The 19,871-nt window shown below is 38.5% G+C and overlaps 1 protein-coding gene across 4 annotated transcripts in view; it reads right to left on the bottom strand.

Annotated features, from left to right (window-relative positions):
• Positions 1 to 19,193, bottom strand: part of vps13d (vacuolar protein sorting 13 homolog D) — a 54,468-nt gene extending 35,275 nt beyond the window's left edge. For 3 of the 4 annotated variants that reach the window (XM_067446318.1, XM_067446320.1, XM_067446321.1), the window contains exons 1-30: positions 18,725 to 19,193; positions 16,708 to 16,900; positions 16,299 to 16,376; positions 12,867 to 13,057; positions 12,453 to 12,533; positions 12,213 to 12,329; positions 12,022 to 12,126; positions 11,765 to 11,935; positions 11,385 to 11,485; positions 11,074 to 11,242; positions 10,815 to 10,916; positions 10,479 to 10,665; positions 10,162 to 10,344; positions 9,769 to 9,899; positions 9,588 to 9,654; positions 9,302 to 9,481; positions 9,081 to 9,211; positions 8,872 to 9,004; positions 6,524 to 8,770; positions 6,257 to 6,408; positions 5,075 to 6,157; positions 4,441 to 4,531; positions 4,211 to 4,337; positions 3,908 to 4,088; positions 2,651 to 2,875; positions 1,523 to 1,673; positions 1,093 to 1,306; positions 806 to 977; positions 329 to 444; positions 33 to 245 (exon numbers count right to left, since the gene is read on the bottom strand). In XM_067446318.1, the coding sequence (XP_067302419.1) occupies positions 33 to 245; positions 329 to 444; positions 806 to 977; positions 1,093 to 1,306; positions 1,523 to 1,673; positions 2,651 to 2,875; positions 3,908 to 4,088; positions 4,211 to 4,337; positions 4,441 to 4,531; positions 5,075 to 6,157; positions 6,257 to 6,408; positions 6,524 to 8,770; positions 8,872 to 9,004; positions 9,081 to 9,211; positions 9,302 to 9,481; positions 9,588 to 9,654; positions 9,769 to 9,899; positions 10,162 to 10,344; positions 10,479 to 10,665; positions 10,815 to 10,916; positions 11,074 to 11,242; positions 11,385 to 11,485; positions 11,765 to 11,935; positions 12,022 to 12,126; positions 12,213 to 12,329; positions 12,453 to 12,533; positions 12,867 to 13,057; positions 16,299 to 16,376; positions 16,708 to 16,804 (7,196 nt within the window). In that variant the 5' untranslated portion in view covers positions 16,805 to 16,900; positions 18,725 to 19,193. The remainder of the gene's footprint in view (positions 1 to 32; positions 246 to 328; positions 445 to 805; positions 978 to 1,092; positions 1,307 to 1,522; positions 1,674 to 2,650; positions 2,876 to 3,907; positions 4,089 to 4,210; positions 4,338 to 4,440; positions 4,532 to 5,074; positions 6,158 to 6,256; positions 6,409 to 6,523; positions 8,771 to 8,871; positions 9,005 to 9,080; positions 9,212 to 9,301; positions 9,482 to 9,587; positions 9,655 to 9,768; positions 9,900 to 10,161; positions 10,345 to 10,478; positions 10,666 to 10,814; positions 10,917 to 11,073; positions 11,243 to 11,384; positions 11,486 to 11,764; positions 11,936 to 12,021; positions 12,127 to 12,212; positions 12,330 to 12,452; positions 12,534 to 12,866; positions 13,058 to 16,298; positions 16,377 to 16,707; positions 16,901 to 18,724) is intronic. The other variant, XM_067446319.1, reaches the window with a different exon arrangement.
• Positions 19,194 to 19,871: the final 678 nt, after the last annotated feature.

The raw sequence follows: 19,871 nt of genomic DNA, 5'->3' as shown, positions 1-19,871 counted from the left end.
TATTATATCTAGTTTCAGAAGTGGGCCCAGACCTGTAATGTAGCTCCAGCTGCAGAGAGGCTCGGTTGGTGCCTGTCCTGGATGGCTGCAGAATGCAGTCAAATACATTGTGTTTTCCTTCTGTTGGTCTACTGCACCCAGTGAATCGAGTGTCATGGGCCAGGAGTGAATGGGACACCAGGTTCACAGATTTGGAATTATTAGAGAAACTCTCAAACAGAAGCTTAGATTTCATAAAGTCAAACCTATTAGGAGAGAAAGAGTAATTATACTTTTTATCTATAAAAAAAAGTGCAAATCAATAAAACATTTTGAACAAATTTAGTACCTGGCCAAGGAGTGGTTATGACCTGTGGATTTAGGGTTGTCCAGTAACTCCAAACTGACATCCTTCATGTCGACCAGAAGAGACAGGGATGTGTACACATCACCACTTAACACGGTCTGCATGACACATCCATGAATACATTATATATTAATACTTTATTATAGAAGAGGGGACAGGAAGCGATGGGGGAAGAATCAAGAAATTGGTTAATTAAAAAAAAAAAAAAATCTAATTTGGGATTCTCCAAAATTCAGGGGTCAGGAATATTTTTGACATTATGGCCCATTAATTTTTTTTCTTATTAATCACTGTTCCACTGTTTTGAAACCCTTATTGATAGTGGTAGTTTTGTATTTATATCAAGTGTTGTTCTGAAAGCCATGAGCTCACATAATAAACAACTGCCTGTAATAAATATGAACCATTAAACATCATTTCCAAAAAAGTGAATCAACAAAGCTGCTGTAATAATCTTACATAGGTGCTGGGGTCTTGGAGATTGTAAGGTCTGAGGAACTCCTCCACAGGCTCTCCCAGATTGTGCTCTAAGAGTCCGCGGATCAGCTGATACCTCTTCAGGTCCAGGGAACAATGTACAGAAGAAAGGCTACCGTGGATGGACATGTCCGGGACGGCATGACTTAGTTCCCTAAAGCGATGAGAAAATAAAATACATGTTAAAAACAAAGACAAAGGAAACCTAATGTAGCAGTACTTTCAATTAAGGCAGGAAAGCATAGGCTACATAAGGCCTAATGACTGACTTGTCAAGGTTGCGCTCAACTTTCAGCTTCAGACGGCAGCGCTCCTTTAGCAGGCTCTCTCCACTTCTACGCACTGAGTAGGATGGGAAGACCAAGTCTGTTTCCAGATGCTTTCCAACACTGTCCCATGGCTCACAGGGCAACCGATCTGCTGCAAATATGTCCATCTCCTGAAGGTCCAGTGCTATACAGTCCAGCAGACACATATGGTCTTCTGTAATATAAGGACATGTCAGTTATTACAAGAGTTAGGTTAAATCTAAACACAGTGGGGTCAAAAAAGGTTTCCACTGGTAAAAATGCTTTCAGCATTGAAGTTAGAGATAACTTCAGAATTACAACACCTGAGTGCCGCTGATCTGCTTTGAGATCAGTTTCACTCTATTTGTTTCCAACAATAAATGCATCACAGATTCTGGGTAGTCCTGACCTGGACTCGAAGGCACATCTGCTTCTGGGATGCACCCAAGGCTAGGCTGGGGTTTGCCCAGGATAAATCCAGAAGTTGTGCTGGAACTTGAAGACCTTTTTTCACTAGCCTTCCCAGTATCAGAGGCAGACTGGGCATCTTTCACTCGGTCCTTCAGGAAAGATAACAGTGTTAAAAAACATATATACAACATATCATTTCCAAAAAAAAGCATCCAAAACTTAATTGTTCATTACAAAATCAGTATAGAAATTTGAATCGGAAAATAAGACAGAAAACTTTATTATCATAAAATATTGAAATTGAAAAGATACTGACAAAACTGTGAGCCTAGTTCAGTGTGCACTGCAGCCAAAATACTGAGTTCACCCAGAAATGAACATTATTCATTATTGACTTTTTCATGTCATTCAACATAATACAATTATGTCTTATGTTCATTTAGATTCTTGCCATTTAGTCGCAAAAAAAAGATCAGCATATGGGTTTAGAATTTCAAAAGAATGAATAAATAATAACGTCATTTTTGGGTGATAACTATATTAAAATTTCATTGCATTTCCTAAAGACTATGCTAAAATGGATTTTACTCATAGGTTCTTATCGGTCATGAAAACAAGTAAAGAAAGAAGGGACACGATCGTATTACCAAATAAGAAACACACATCAAATTAGCATGCCCTGATACCTTATAATGTGAGGGATCCTTGTACGAATTAGCATGCAAAATCAAATTCTTCAAAAAAACAAAAACAAATGATAAGATGAATGTTAATGTTCATAAACTGTTAATTTAATTCAGTTTAGGATATTCACCCACACTGTACGCAACCACACAGGGGTTAAGTTAAAATTAAACAAAAACTAATAAAAAACATTTTAAGTAAAAAACTGTGACCTTAATCATGCACAATAAAGAATGGGACTACATCCATGAAGCACTTTCCTCAATTCATTTGAGAGATTGAATTTATGCTATCATCCCTCAATGCCCAAACCCCCCCCTCCCTATTTTCCCTAAATGAAATCATTCTCAGATTGCAGCAAACAGTAAAATACTCCTTAAATGCATCCCACAGCTGCAGAGCAGCAATGTAGTGTACACTATATGGGGATGGCAGGACTCACCAGAGAGGGGAAAAAGGTATGTGCCATTGTAAGTTTCTCTACCTTATCTCTAAGAGAGAAGGTGCCACGAGAGCCGGCAAGCAGGAAACAGTTACGCACTCGGAGTTGGCCCAGGTTGGCCACTATGAGGCGTTTAGAGTGGGAGCTCTCTGGGATCAAGAGGACAGGAGCACCTGCCTCAATGTCCAGCAGCACACGAGCAGCTCGCTGTGGGCGATCACGCACCTGTAGGGTAGAATGTGAATTAAAACAATCCACTTTAAAAGGTCACCACAATGTCATAACTGCCTAGAAATAAATACATCACATCTCACTACACTTTCAAAAAAGGTCATGCATTTTTATATGAAGGTATATAACATGACTTGTGTTCGTCATGTTCAGACAAACTTCAAAGTTAATTTCACTTTGATTTTATATAATAAAAAGCAGTTTACTTCTAGATTCGCTTTAGCCACAAAACAAAATTGAGTATAGATTACCAACACTCCAATGCTCAAATTTAACATTTCCATTTGCCTTTTTTTTTACTTTCTCAGTTAGCAATGTGAGAGCTATGTTAGTCGTTTAAATGGCATATTACATTTAATTATTAAAGCTAAAATGGTCAAATTAAACATCTTTTATTAGCACGCTAACAAGCTATCATCTTAGCACAATAACTGTTTTTTTTTTTTTAATCAAGGTTTTAATTAGGTAGAACAAGAATGCATAGAACACTATATTATCTAATAAACTCAGATTTCCACCAAAAGCTGCGAAAGCAACAAAATTCTCATTGAACCTAGACATCTGGGCATTTCAATATGTTACATATAGTGGCAAATATTGGTGCTTTTGTTAATGCAAAGTGTAGGACAAGAGAATGACTGCAAGACAGGAGAGTATCCTAATGGGTAAGTGTTGATCTCTAGCCAGTGGTATGTAAGAAGGGATTAGAGCTAGGGCAGAAAGCTCAGTGTCTAGCCTCATCACCAGTGTCTCCAGTTTAAAATAAATGGGTGCTGACATCTTCTTGTATAACTCTATTTTGTCTCTGCAGGGAAGGATTGAGGGCAGCCAGCTGATCACCCAAATGGCAAGCGGTTATCTGAGCAGCCCTAGCTAGTCTGTTTTCCCTGGCATGAATGCATAATTTACACTAGATTGTACAGAAGCACACACAAGGAAGGGACAGATAAACATTTAAAGGTACATTTCAACTTATTCTGTCTAAAGGTTACCACTGAACAAACAGAATTAAAATGGCCCACTCACTGCCTGACCCTCAACAGCTGCTCTTTGCCTGCCCAGGACATCCTGTAGCTGTGTGAAGTGTTGAATGAAGGCCACCACCTCGGCCTGGAAGCGCTGAGTATGGACATACTGTACTGAGGCCATCTGAAGAGATACCTTTATATCATATTCTCGCTGCAAGCAGGGGTCAGGTTCTCCATACCTGGAGATAGAGGCAATGTCAAAACTATAGATAAACCAAATTTAAAAATATGTAACATTAGGTTACTTGCATAACCCTGGTTAAATATGCATTAATTAAATTATATAAAAGTGAGAAAATACTTGTGTATGTTGTAGACAAGGGCCTCTCCACCACGCGTTGTAAAACGCTCTCTGTATAGATCCCCGTGGGGTGTCAAATCACTCAGAGACAAAGTTCCCAGACTTCCTTGTAAAGCCAGATCTCCCTCTGAAAGTGAAACACATTTAGCAAATGTACATTTTAGGAAAAATCCATTATTCTGATTGTATTACTTTATTATTTATTATTTTACTACTGTATTTATACACACCAATCATTTCCATATGTGTAGACAGTCTAGAGACACTAGCTTTAGCAAGCTCATTGGTCTTCTTCCTCAGTACCAGTGATAAAGAATGAACCTGTGAAGGAAGTACACAAGTTTTTTTTAATTTTTAACAGAAACTTGATGGTCTCAATTGGATATGCTTTTGCTGAAGACACCAGCCTGTATTATTTTAACTTTCTTTTAAAATAATCATGTTCAAAAGCTGATTTTTTTTTGTGGTGAACTACACTACCCATAATGCTGTACAGAAATTTTACACCAGAGACTGAGAGCAAACAGAGGTAAATGGCCACTCCCAAGCACAATGAAAGATGTAATTGAATTTCAAAAACGTTTTTGCTTTAGGTAAATGGCTGCAATGTTGTGATCTAGTGACCTTGTAGCAGATTGGCTTGGTTCATAGCTTATAATGCTTTAATGAAGACTTATCCATATGGGAAAAATGAATGCAAAAAAATACTTTCAGAACTAACAACGCTGAAAAAGTGGACGGGTACTAATGTACTATATATTGCCCATCATTTTTTGAATGTAGGAAAATATATTTTGTTTTATAAATGTATTTTTAAACCAATTCATAGAATTGTTATGATTTCTTGCATTGTTTCTACTGTACCTTTAAATCTAGCTTTGTATTGACCCTTTCCTCAGTCTCTAGATACAAATCTCCCAGATCACTGAGGGCACTATTTTCCAGTGAGTGTTCAGGTATAGGCTGAGGTGTGATGGTAGGCACTTTCACAGCATGGTTGTTAGCAGTAGAGCCGATGCCAAAGAAGTCTAGAATCATGACCCAGGTTTGCAGCGTGATGAGAATATCAAGGCAGTTAAAGTCCACATCCACACTTCGACCAATGCTGCCATACCGTGTTTTAAACTCAGGATGCCGCCTATCAACCATTAGCACATTTATATGTACCAAAGAGTCATCAAAGTCTGATCGTGGGTGTGGAGACGGAGTTTGGCGTGATGGGGATGGAGGAGGTGTGCTTGGGCACTCTGCAGCCTTTTTGCTCTTCCGACTGGATGCAGATGCTGTATTGGGGTGCCTCTGATAGAACTGGAAAACATTCTGTGCCTCTTCAAATTGTGCTGGAAGAGAATGTGGCATTTCTGGATACAGAACATTTGACGTTGTCGGGCACGACTGTGACAGGTATTCCTTTGGACTGAAGGTGGATGGCTTTGGAGCACCTCTGGACACCATAAGGTGTTTGTACTTTGATTCAGGGTTTGGCTCTAGCAGGTCTTCCATTAACAAGGAGTGAAGGGCTAGTTGGATGGAGACTGAATGGGGATGATCTTTGGTGAAGTCTCCCTCCAGGTCTTGAAAGCACAGACTGACCAACCCTTGAGATCCTTGGCTGAGGTCTCCGCTCAACTGCACTTGCAGCTCAGAGACCCGAAATATGGCCCTCACTTGGGTAAAAGAAGGAGGCTGGAGAGGAGGGCTATCGTTTTGCAGCGGAAGTGTTGCTGAAAGGGATGATGACAATGAGGAGTAAGAGAGGCCAACATGAGGAGGGTCACGTGCAAAGAGCCCACCCTGCAGATCAGGGAAGCGATGCGGTTTAGTGGAGGAGGGCGTAGGAGGTGGTGGTGTGGGGGGCTGACTGGGTGTTACTCGATGATCTTCAATGAAGGAGAGATTATCGAGAGTTTGAAGGACCTGCTCATACACAGACTTGCAAAGACATACCTGAGAGAAAATATGACAGCTTCAAATTTTGGAATTTATTTGTGACAAATAAAGATAAATAAATAAGTTGTTATGTTATGCATTTTTATAGTGCTTTACCTGGACAGCATTAACAAATCTGCCTTCCACTCTCATTAGCCCTGTGCTCTGGTAAGGTTCTTCACATGACAAAAAGGTTAAGTGCGAGTTTTCATCAACAGGGACTTTCTCGACAGTGAGCTTGATGGTGGCATCTTTTAAAATATGAAACGCTAAAAGGAAGAAAAGACAAAGGTGTTGAAGTTGACTTGAAAGAACTTAATCAAATATAAACATTTTAAAAAAAGATTCACACATTCCCCAAATTTTGATAACTTAAAAACTGACCTTTTCCTCGGCTCAAGTGCTCAAAGAAGTCATGCCGTGTAAATTGTAGCTCGTTCAGATTAATGTTGCCGCCATGAGAAGGTGAGGGTCCAGAAGTGGTACTGCTGTTAAGTCGTGCTCCTTTCCTTAAAACCAAATTTGTGTTGACAGAATAAAGTCTTATATTCTTCACTTCAACCTGCAGTTTCTCCCCTTCTGAGTCTTGCCCTGTAATAAAGTTTTGAATTCGTAGGCTCCCTAAATGTCCAACAAGCAGTTCAGGGTGACCAGGCTTTCTAGGTATAGACACAACTGGGGATTCTATACTGACATCTAGAGTCAGCTTCACCAGAAAAGAATCCAAGCCTGGGTCCTTTTCAGGGACACAGAAATCGTCTTCCTCAAATGGGTCAGGTGCCCAGTTACACTGACTTTGCCTCCTAGATCTTCTGTATGGGTTATCAAAAAGCGACACCATGCCACTATACTCTGCTGTTTTCGTTGCCAATACAGTGGAGACCTTTGTAGCAGCAGTCTTCAGCATAGACCGAAAGTTGTCCTCCACTTCATTTGCTGATAAACTGAGCTCTTTCAGGAACTTTGCTGAGTGGTTATAGTGTAAAGATGCCATCTGAAGTTGAAGGGAGCATTCTCCCAGAGACTTTTCCATAAAGCGGAAACTCAAAGCTTCAGAGGGAGCCATGCTAGCATTGGGAAAGAATGCCACACCATCTGTGGAGGAACTGTCTTCTACACTTCCAATGCTGACTACAAACTGACTTTTGCCACCTTCCTGAGTCAAGTCCACAAGCTGAATGCATCCTAGAGAGCCATTGACATCCAATCGACTTCCCATTGAAACATTGACTTTTGTCCCATTTATACTGGCTGTAGCAATTTTCATGCCTTTCTTCTCACCTCCCAGAACAGCCCCGGTGGTAACAGTCCGCAAAAGCAGCAAGTTTAACCTGTGAATTTCAACCGTTAACTCCTTATTCTGGACATAAGTGGACTGATAGGTCTCCTCATTGTCTTCTCCATTAGGCAGTGGAGTTAGCTGTTGTGTTGGAGAGTTTTCTTCTTTGGGGAAAGACTGCTGAAGGAATTTTAGAAGTTCCACCATGGTTTCAGGGTTAAGGATGATATCCAGGTTGTTTACCTGCATAGAGGTTACCTGAAGAGAGCTGTCCAAGTTCATGGAGGGGCAGTCTGAGCTGACAAACTGGTATTCCAACTTAATGAGAGCCTCCTGGTCTCTCAGGGGAGAGCCCCGTGGAGAAGACTTGTCAAAAGCAAGATCTGAGGAGTCCCTGTGCAAACCTGGCAATTCTGGAGATTTACTGTCTGGTGAGACAGGTGATGTGGGCTGGCTTTCTCGAAGACTTCCAGTAGGTACATCAAAACTTAGGTGTTTATGAGATGCAACAAGAAGATCAAAGTCAGAGCCATACGTCTGCAATGTGTCCACAAGGTAGAGTCCATGAACTGTAAGGGAAACCATAGCATCATAAGGCCGCTTTACGAAATGTGCATTTGTTCCAAACACTTTCAGGACAGAAATATACCGGCCCCCACTTTCAATGCCAAGTTGCATGTAATTGATATTAAACTCAACAAGGAGAAGTCTAGATTCCACAAGCATCTCTCGAGTATGTTGCTCAAGTGTCATCACACTCTTGGTAAGACTTTTATCACAACCCTGGAGCTTCCAATCACTATCTTCCCTGTGAAATATCTTCTCGTGACGAAGTGTAAGAGGGTCAGGGGATTTGAGATTCTCCCCCTTCCTGTCACCTCCATCTGCCCCTGAGTTACCAAGTCTAGCCAAGCAGCTTTTCAGGGCAGTCATCTTCTCCAGGTTGATGTGGACCTTGAGGTCTGGTAGCGTTCCTGAGAGAACAGCCCCTGGGAACTGAGGATCTGATGTGTATCGCAGTCTTTGCTCTAGCTGTAGTAGGACATTGAATTTTTCCACCACATGAGTGGGTCCCACTTCACTCTCCTGTAGATGCTTCCAGTTGTCTTTAAAGTGTCCAACCATGATCTGGAGGTCATTGAAAGATAAGGAGTACTTCTCATACAGGTTCCTGCTGACAATTTGGGCACCTTCTGGTGACTTAAGGCTGGTGATATCACGGTTCTCCTGACCTTTGACGTCCACCTCTTGCTCTGGAGGTGGAGTCCCAGGAGGTGTTGCTAGTGGTGTCTGGAATTCTTCATCACTCTCTCCTTCTGTCTGAGAAGTCTTATAGTTTGTTGCATGATCTTCTGTGAGAGCAGAAATAAAACTGTCACAGGTGGCCATCAACTGCAATCAATTCAGAATGCGGAAAAAGGCTATAGAAGAAATTTTGATTTTGACCAGTTACCTTGGGAATTAGTAAGAAGAATACGCCCAAGGTCTACCACAACTAGCATGGGGTCTTCAGACTGAAAATCATCCGGGAAGATAACTTGAGGAGCACAAATATCCAGTTTCATAGTCCAGTGCTTACTGTTCTCCTGAGAAAGGAAAACCACAACCGAATGAAAACTAAATATCTAATTGAAACGTTAACTGAATAAAGTCCTCTCTTACAATGAACTCTCCAACTAGCAGCTGATCAATGGTTTGTCTGATTTCTGCCTTGGTTTGTATCTTCAGCTTGTTATATTGCCTCCTGGCTGCTTCAGCCACTCTCAGCTCTAACTCAGACTGATATCCAAACCCTGGAAAATATAATGTAAACCATATTAAACTGAAATCTCACAAAAGCAATTTAAACTAATTTAACAGGGATGCTTATCCCCAATACAAACCTGAGGTGTGGACCCTTCCTTTGTAGAAAAACTCAGCCACTTTCTTGATAGCCTGAGGGTTATAAATGATATTTAGAGGACTGGTATTAACCTCCAGTCTCCTCTCAAATTTGCTCCTTATTGGATTACGTTCATAAATCATCTCAAAGACAGGAGGTGCTGATGATTCTACATCAGAGCCTGAGGTAAGAAAAAAAGGTAAAATTTAAAAAGAAGATTTTATTCAGTCTTCATAGACATGTATTTGCACATAGGACTATTCATACAGTAGCTGTAGATTACTCACCCATATTGCCCATTTTTGTGATATTAGTCTGGCCAAAAGGTTGATTGACAGCAACAACAACCTTATCCTTAAATGAAAACAGGTTATATGGATATTATTATTATATCTATATTTTGCCACAGATATTATCATGCAGATAACTGTTCTAAAGCACCAAGTTTAAATGTGGGCAAAATCGTACAGGTTTTGGTGAAACAAGGACAGGGAAGATGGAGCCCTGGGTTGTCAGATCCCGGAGAAACAGCCCACCAAGTTTCACTGTGAGTAAAGAGGACTCAGAGCGAGGAAGAGACTCAACCATAATCTTCACACCTGTTAAGAAAAATTAAAAACATGAAATCAACATTCAAAATTAATTCAAGCCTTTGACTCCATTTTAATAATAAGTAATATATATATATATATATATATATATATATATATATATATATATATATATATATATATATATATATATATATATATATATATATATATATATATATATATATATATATATATATATATATATATATATATATAGATAGATAGATAGATATAGATAGATAGATATAGATAGATATAGAAATAAAACCTGAAAACTCCAGCTGAATGACCCCACTCTCACTCAAAAGAGGTTTCATTTTATCTTGATGGTACAGGGTGACAGCTGCTTTCTCAAGGGAAAAGTCCAGCCGTGCAAAGAGATGATCCCTTCTTGTAAAGGTATTCAGGGTTTGTGAATCCTCCAAAGGATCAAAGAGATCATCTGTCTCAGCTGTTTGGAGGAAAGAGGTGTCTTGATACACAGTGCATAATAGAATAGAAATGTGCTATATAACATGTCAAATTATGTTAAATCATTGTTAGAAACCTTTTTTTTTTACCAGTAAGCATTACTGGAAAACTCACCAAGAATTTCCCACTGGGCAGTGCCTGGTAAAAGGTCATCTGGCCCTCTTTCTGTACCACCATACCAGCCACCCCAGCCTGGGAACCAAGACTGCAGATACTGGATCATGCCCGAACTCCCACTTTTAGGTATGGAGCCTGAGGGAGAGGTGGCTGGAGTCTCGTTTATTATGGGCTCTCGTAGACTCTAAATGGATATGAGGGATAATTAAAATACAAGATTTAACAAATGTTTAGAAAGTGATTACAATTATTAGGCTGCACAGTATCACCAATAACCAATAAATTTTCATATTGCCCACAACTAGAGCACAAAAGAAAGTAATCTCAGCTTGCCTCTGCAATTTCCTCATGTTTGCGGAAGGAGACATAAACAGTTTCCCGGAGAATCTGCAACTCCTCCAGTGTCTGTTCACCTTCAATCCTTTCCAAATCACTCTACGTGAGAGTGGATGCGAAAGAGACAAATTATAAAAGAGTATGATTTTTTTCCAAAATCAAGAACAACACATGCAAAGGCAGTGAGCTCAGAGACATTGTGAAAATCTAATTTTGTTGTGAATACCCTTCAATCCTGTAAGTCCATAATTCTTACCTCCTCCTGTGGACTCAAAGTGTCTCCTTTAAGCCTCTGGACATAAAGGCTAGTGTAGAGTTTGGCATCACGTGCCCTGTGCAGAGCAAAGTCCCAGCTTCCATGTCTACGCTGCTCTCTAATCTCATTCAGGTTGGCATTAACGGCAAACATCCACCACTGCCGACAGCTTTAACAATAAAGACATAATTTTAGAAAAACAATACCAATGTTAAACAAAAGATTTTAATCAACATGACCTATTCAGAGGATTCAAAGCTTTTTCTAAACATTATTTTGGCTTGTCTGGCATAGAAAAAGTTACTCATTACTTTCCAGATATGGGAAGTTTAGGTCTCCACTTTCGAAAAATAATCTCCCTTTCTCGCCTCTCCAGTTCTTTGAGGAATGCCATGATCTGTTGATACTGAACCTGTAATCGAATGTCAATTAAAATCACAGCGTTAGTTTACATGAAAAAAACCTGCAAAAAAGTCAACAAAGGGTGGTTTCACATATGGTATATTTTAAATGAACACAGCCCAGTTCAGTTAAAGTCATTCAGAAAGGGTAAGTGGTTTTGGTGTTCAATCTGTAAGTGGATTTAAAAGAGGACATCACAAACAAACAAAAATCAAGCCACAAAATTGTTCAAGTATACACGTTACATTGACTTTTGAAATAAGGATTTAAAAATCTTGAAAAACGTTACCTGTGACAGGCGAAGCGAGAGAGGTTCCAGCTGCACTTGGCCCTCAATGCGAGGTGTATTACGAGATCGTAGTGGTTCTTTAGTGGCATTTCTCCTCAACAGCACAGAGGCACATACTGGCTCAAATATATACTGATGCTCACGGTTCTGCATACATTTACTCATCAGCTCCTGTAACAGACAGTTGTTTGAGAAAGAGTTTACAAGAAGCACTAGACATTGTACTATTGAGTGTCCTGACATTATTACAAATCTACCTGTACTTCTGTTGGGGGAAGATCTCCAAGAATGGTGCACTCTGTGTCCCAGTATACACTGAATTCACTGATTTCCAGCTCTTTCTGCCGAATAAGCTTCTGAGCCTGTGAGTGAGTGAAGAGTTCATCTTATATGTTCCAATATGTAAAGATAGAGCCACTTCATAAAAATACCAATAAGGTTAACTCACTGGTTCTTTGGAGCAGTTCTGTGCAGATACATTCTTGATACATACACCAAAAGCATATGGTTTCTCAGGGTTGGAGAAATCATCTTCGAAACGTAAGTGGACACCTTGAATTTTCAACTAATAACATAATAAAAACATTTTTTTTAAGAGTATAGCATAATAAAAATGTATTTCTTAAATTAAACTATAACAGCAGCAGATTGCAAGTAAAGTGGTAAACATGATAATAGTGAAAATTACCTCAATATTCTCAACGATTCGGGTTACAACAGATGCTGTGGCAGAGTACCAATAAGATTCTCCCTTCTGCTCACATTCACTCTGGTTAAATATATAAATTATATATAGAGAGTATTATTCATAGATCAGTGATCATAAAAAGTTTTTTTTTTTTAATTTTCAGAAGAAAAAAAGAATGACAATAATAGCATAAAATAATTAATGGAAGGAAAAGAGACTTCTATATTATACATTCATATATTATACAAAGGCTAAATTAACCTTCTTTTTTTCTACAGAAGGAAATATTTTATTACCAAGCCTGTCATTTCTATTAGTAAAATGTTCCACATTTTTGGAGCATAAACACATAAAAGGGAAAATGAAATAACTTTAATCACAAGTGATTTTGCTGATATTTAAAAAAGCCTGTACCTTCCACTTCTCCTCCAGTGCCTTAAGCAGCTGTTTCTTCTGCTCTTTCTCAGCCTCCCTTTCTCGGACTTCATCATATTCTTGTGGAGGGGCAGGGCCGACAATAAGGTTCAGCTGGGACATGCAGATGACCCATGGGTCACTGTGTGGTCGATAAAAGGGGATCTGGAGGGTGATCTTCCCAATGACGCCTGAAAAACATAACATTTATAAATTACATATAATAAACCCCCATTCAAAAGTTTGGGATTGGTATGATTTTTTTTATGTTTTTGAAAGCAGCGTATATTATGCTCTTAAAAGTATAAGCGTATAAAAGTTAATTATGCTCACCAACGCTAACAACAGTATTATTGTGAAATAGGGTTAACTATTTTCTATTTCAATTTACTTTAAAATTAGGGCTAGCTTAATTTTTTTTTTTTTTTAATCGATTCTCATTTATATGAAACAATATAGATTCTTAGGTCCCAAGAATCAATCTTTTAGTCCAGGGGTCTTCAACATTTTTCAGGGTAAGGACCCCTTAGGGTTAATGATAGTTATATTATGTTAAGACAGTAGATTAACTATGCATGTTATTGTTGCATCATTGTCTGTATATCACTTACTTAAAATGTAGATTTATGCATCATAAGCATACATTTTGCGGAAAAAAATACATTGCATTAGTTGTTCACAGTTGTTGCAAATTATTTTAATGTATTAGCAGAGACATAAATTTAAAGGGTTACTTCAGCGATTAGCATATGACTTTTTATCAGTAGAAACCCTGGAGTATATTCAAATGATTGTGCTTTCCCCCCTCATATCCCCCTGAGACGAGAGATTTATGCATTTTATTTCTGGAAAAATTCCTCTAATGATGCAAATTGACGATATTTGCATCATAGGAGGAATGTTTGGCCAAAGGCTAAAGACTACAGCCAGCAGAGGGAGCCATTTCTGCATGTTTTGAACTCGCGCATGGGGGATGAAGATCACACTCACAGCTCAGCTCGCAGCTACAGGCATTCATTTAAACGGAGCTATGGTGAGCAATGTAAGTCTTTTAACTTCTCAAATTAATTTCTATGAAAGTTAAGCTTGCAAAAGCATGAACTGAAAGTGCTGTGATACTCACACGATGATTCACTCATTATATTGAACACACACGTTCAGTTTTTAATTGTAGTGTCTTCTCTAACTCAGTCATAGTATTCAAGTAGTTGGCTTTGGGCATGGGGGCAGCGAAGCATTCTGGGAATTGTTGTCTTTCATCCCCATGAGACAAAAATAAATTTTCTGTCTTTTCTCAGTCAAGAAGGCACCAAATTCAAAAATAATTTCACATTTCTACTACATTGATGACCCAGTTTAAATACAGATTCATCTTCCCAGCGCTGAAGTAACCCTTTTAAAATATTATTAGTCAGATGGACAATTAAACATTTACCAGTAGTTCAGCTAAAAGTTTACTAAAATTTCATATTGTCATTTTACTGTCAGATGGACAATTAAGAAACATATGACTGTGCATCTAAAATCTAGAGCAGCTGTAATGTGTAATCAGTGGCTCGACCATAACAAGAATAGCAATGTACAGTGAAACATTTAGGGTTATTTACAGGTCATTACTTAAAATAAAAAAATTGGAATGGAGTATCAAAAATATACTGATACAAATATCTTTCTATTAATCTATTAGTCTGTATTTACTTTGCACGTATTTGACACGCCATATTTTGCCCCATGCTAGATATCACTGTTAATTGCAATTTCGAGAGTGAATCCCGCATTTATATGTAAATACAGTATTTTATGCACGATATTGCATAAAATATTATCTTATTATAAGATTTATTATATTATTAATATAATAAATCTTTTGTGACATTATAAATATCTTTAATGTCACTTTTAAACAATGTAATGCATCCTTGCTAAAAAATATTAAAATCTTACTGACACAAAACTTCTAACAGTAGTATAACCAGGGCTTGACATTAACACCCGCCAGCCCGCCAAATGCGGGTAGATTTCAGCTGTGGCAGGTAGGGCAGCCACTCCCACTAGCCACTTTGGCGGGTTGAATATAATTTACAGCTAAATGAAATGGCAAGACCGTCGTATCACAAAATTGGCTACAATTCTTTATTCTTAGTGAAGGCGAGATTGGCGGAATCACGCTGAATGACACACAACAAAAGCGCTCTCTCGCGTGCGCTCTCTCTCGTGCGCTCTCTGTCGCACGCGTGATCAATTCTCCTTGCTCCTGAAATTGAATAGTCAAATACACGCGCAGTCGTGCACACTGATGTCAAAATTTCCATCGCATGAACACTGTCGGTTATGGCTTAAGTGTACGTAAACAGGTGGGTAATAACTTAATATGTGCCACAAATATTACATCCATGCATTCAGCACCCGAATTTAATACCTGTCTGTCATTAATGTTAATCAAACAACTACAGATGTTAAATAAATGTATACATATTAAATAAATATGTATTAGTATCTGAATTTGTATTTCATTTTTTATTTACTATTGTTTTTTGTAATTTGCTCAGGGTATTTTTTAATATATATATTAAATGGGGGGGGGGGGTCAGTCTGCATTTAAAAATTTGAAAGGGTTTTAAATCTTCTAAATCAAGTAAAATGACTAAAAATCAAGTAATTTACGCATGCCAAAGTCAACTTTAAACATATACAATGTAATTTCCAAACAGCAAAATTGCGGCCAGTGAAAATGCTGAGTGGCTAGTAACTTTGGAAAACCACTAGCCACAGTGGCTGGTGAGCAAAAAAGTTAATGTCAAGCCCTGAGTATAACAGATATTTAAGCTATTTAAATCACTGCGCAAGTGATAACACCTACATGTAAAACAGTATACATATTTTCAAGTGCCTTCGTCTCACTGCACAAGAATATCCAGATAATCCTGTTTTGACATCTGCTGTGCAAGGGTTTCCTTAATTCCCACAATTAAGATCACAAGACACGCATACCTAACCTTCACATTGGAATAAATAACGTAAGGCTTGATGTTTGTGCAGACAGTCAATGAGTTTCTGATGACAATTAAAATACATTCGGTTTAAAGGTGCATGTATTACTAACGCCGAAACACATATTACTTTGACAACTATACTTAAACTGACATGACAATAACACCAAATTTAATTTAGTCCATCTCGCAGCAGCCACCATGCTAAGATCACATGAATACTACTCTTTAGGACTTAATGTTGAAAGGCCTCCCTAATATCAGATTATTTTGATTATTGTGTCCCGATTGACAAAATAATAAAACGGGTATTTCCATAAGGGTACAGCGAGATGTAGTATGAAGTCCAGGGCTAATATCATATCAGCCAGCAAAACAAACAAATTACTTATTGAACCTTTAACTGTTTACATAAAAGTCCAAAGACTGGGATAACACTAACCTGCTTTGACCTCAAAGGGTAGATCAAATCCTCGGAGTGCATCTTTTCTTAGTGGGAGGTTCTCCAGCTCCACTGCCCCTGGATCATTACATTTACATTTACATTTAATCATTTAGCAGACGCTTTTATCCAAAGCGACTTACAAAAAAAGGGTAGAGCAATAGAAGCAATGAAACAAACAAAGCCAACAACCTGTAAGAGCTGTAAGAAATCTCAATTAATTAACACAGTACACAACTGTTTTTTTTTTTTTTTTTTTTTTTTTTTTTTTATAGCCAGCTACAACAAATACTCACGTACGGAAAATACAGAACACTGGAAAACACAGAACATTACAAAATGCATACTTCACAAAATGATACACAACACAGTCAACTCTGATCAAACAGAGCAAAACTAATTGAAATACCTTTGAGAAGAGCAATGGAGAGCTGGTCAGTGTTGAGGTTGCTCACATATTTGCCCAGATATGTGTTGAGCACCCAGGCAACAAGTCCCTCCAACATTATAGGATGGGAAGAGTGCCCTGGGATTAGTCAGTTAAAGTAAATCCTAGCAGGCAACGAACTTCACAGTTAGCGTTCACTCCAGTCATCTGAAGTCTGAGGAGTCAAAGAAACACAAACTCGATATCTGATCGCACAACAAATGTGTAGCAGTTCTCCTAAACCAGAGGTTCTCAACATTTTCAATCAAAGGCCTCACATCTTAAGACTCCCAGGACCAAACTCCATACCGTGAGAGATCCGGCTCTCTGCAGTGCTCATCAGCCCTTAGTCTGTGGAATGCTCTCCCTGACCACTTGTGGATCCCACAGACAGTAGATGCTTTTAAACATGGTCTTAAAACCCACCTTTTTAGCAGAGCGTTTGGTTGATTTGTTGTTTCAGGTGTTTTTTTAGTTTTTTTATTGTTTTTAAATCTGTAGCACTGAGATTTTGTTTAATATAAAGTGTTACAAATAAAATGTATTATTATTATTAACTTTACACAACAATACTCTAAGGCCCAATGACGTAGTGACTTTGTGGCATTTGCAATATGAAAAGGCATACACAAAAAACTGTGGCTATTGTTATAACTGACATCACATTATGCATTTTCTTTATTTCTCCCACCAGATGGTATCAATTTGCCTTATATGCATGTAAAGACCCCTGTGGTGAAAAAGTTTTTAATGTTGTTTATATGTCTATGTGATGTTTTTAATATACTTTAAGACAAAGCATGTGCAAATTCATAAGTCAATAACATTGCTGAGTATTTTTGCCTTAAAACTGCAGTGAAAAAAATACTGTCTCAAAAACTTTGAAAATCGCCAGTTTTCTGATGTCACAAAACTATCTTTTAACCAATTGTCGGGGTGGGCTTTAGCATTTAACTATTCTCTGAAGCAGGGGAGTCAAAATAGAAGCCAGGTTATCCTGGTAAGTGTTCCTGTTGATATGAAAACAATTGCAATACACACTTAGCAATATAGCAGGTGAAATATTTATATGATATATATATATTACAATGTCATGATGAACCTTATGCCTTTCTCCACTGATGGTCTAAGTTGTTCAAATTGTTTCTAAGGATGCTGTTTTTAGATAGCAGCTGCCAGCTGTATGACTCGTGGGAAAATGGCTTGTGTAACATTAGCAACAAATTATTAGCTGTTTGATAACATAGTCAAGCAAAGGGCTATTCATATTAATTACCATTATGTGTCCAACATTGAGGTCAGCGATACATAAAACACATTACCTTTCTGATGCACTGACTTGTAGACCAGCCTGAATAATTTACTTTTCCACTTCTTCTGAATCAGTTAACCAAGTACATTAAATATTTGAATTATGTTATACGGGTGTCCAACTCCAAACATGCTCCTGGAGGGCCACTGCCCTGAAGAGTTTAGCTCCAAATCGCCTCAACGCACCTGCCTGGAAGTTTCTAGTATACCTAGATTAGATGGTTCAGTTATGTTTAATCGAAGTTGGAGCAAAACTTGCCAGACAGTGGCAAGTAAAAGACAGTAAAAGTATTAATTTATTTAATTTCATATTTAAAAAACGATGCTTATGCTTATTTTCTTCAGGTTTGACCTGCCATGCATCACAAGCATAGAATATCAGAGGTTTATCCTTAAATCATTGTAAGACATCTTGACAACCATGTGGGCCCTTGCCCCCAGGAGAACCACTGTCATGAGCACATATTTGCCACATAAGGAGACAAAAAAGCAATGAGTGATTTTCTGATTAACAGCTTGACAATTTCGACAGTGTGAACAGGAGATGTGAAGAAGCATATGGGTTGATAGCCAGTCACTTTTGCATGTTTCCCTTCACTGAAAGTGAAAGTGATGCTGTAATTTTGCCAGTCATTAGGCTGTGTAAATCATTGCAGAATACATTTGATTAGGTGAACTAATAACTTACCATTGTTATGAGACGTCCTGATCCTCGGTCAACCACTGTCTATGATCATTTCAGTCCAAATAAATTCAAGACCTCCACTCTGCAAGCCATGCTGAGTCCTCCTCTTGTAAGCAAAGCTGTCTAACGAGAAAGTAAATAATCCTCCTTTACTTTAAAATATTCTTATATAACAACCCGCAGCTGACAACCCCAAACGAAAACAAACTAGAGCAAAAAAACAGCACAGCTCCCTGTGACTCAACGTCAGTGACACTGGCAGCGTTAGCATGAGCGCTCGTCCTTTAGCAGTGCTCGACAACTTTAAAACATGACCAACAGCTGGACAGAGTGGCCGGTCTCAGTCCGTAGTTTAGTTCTGCATTGGTCCGAGTCTCTTGCGAAATAAACTCTGATCTGCAAGCACCATTTGTTGTGGGTCCTCGACACTCATCCCTCAACTTCCAACATGTCAAACTGAATTCATGAAACGCATTTTGGAACCTGCGACACTTCCGGTCATGTGCCAAAACAAAGCGATTTTACGTCATTAGGGAGAAACCTAGAAACGGCCGTCATGTGACATCTAGCGTTTTGGAGGTCCACCTTATAATGCATTTATTATAGTTTGGCTATTTATCTGAGCTCTTGAGAAATTAAATAAAGTAGTAAATACCCAGGCGATATTAAAACATTATTTGTAGTGAGTCTGAGATGAGTTTCTATTGGTGCAGTTCCTGTGTTTTACATATGAGGGCAGCAGCACGTTGTTTTCTGCCGTTCTATTTAACTTCAGCAAGTTGACGGAATTATATTTAATGTAGTATTTTATTTGTATTTATACTTGTATATTTTTTCTAAAGGCACTGTACACTTAAAAAACCATTAGGCTATCCTATAATTTTATATCTAGGCCCTATCACTTTTTGGTGTTCTACCTTATTTATCTCTGCTGAAGCAGCATATATATGTTTATGCATCTATTACTGAACTTCAGTATAACTATCCCATGAATTCATTAGATCTGACAAAATGCAATAAGCGGCGTAATCCGTGCAGACCCTATATCCAGTGTAATCCCCAACCGTACCAGGCTTTCCAGAGGATGTAGTGGTTGTAGTCCCACCTCCCCCCATACATTTCAGGGGCAAGTAGACATAAGGACTGTTTG

This window comes from Pseudorasbora parva, chromosome 6 (assembly GCF_024679245.1).
Source record: "Pseudorasbora parva isolate DD20220531a chromosome 6, ASM2467924v1, whole genome shotgun sequence".
Taxonomy (NCBI): Eukaryota; Metazoa; Chordata; class Actinopteri; order Cypriniformes; family Gobionidae; genus Pseudorasbora; species Pseudorasbora parva.
Note: the sequence above shows the minus strand (reverse complement) of the source record. Positions and strands in the feature narration are given on the sequence as shown.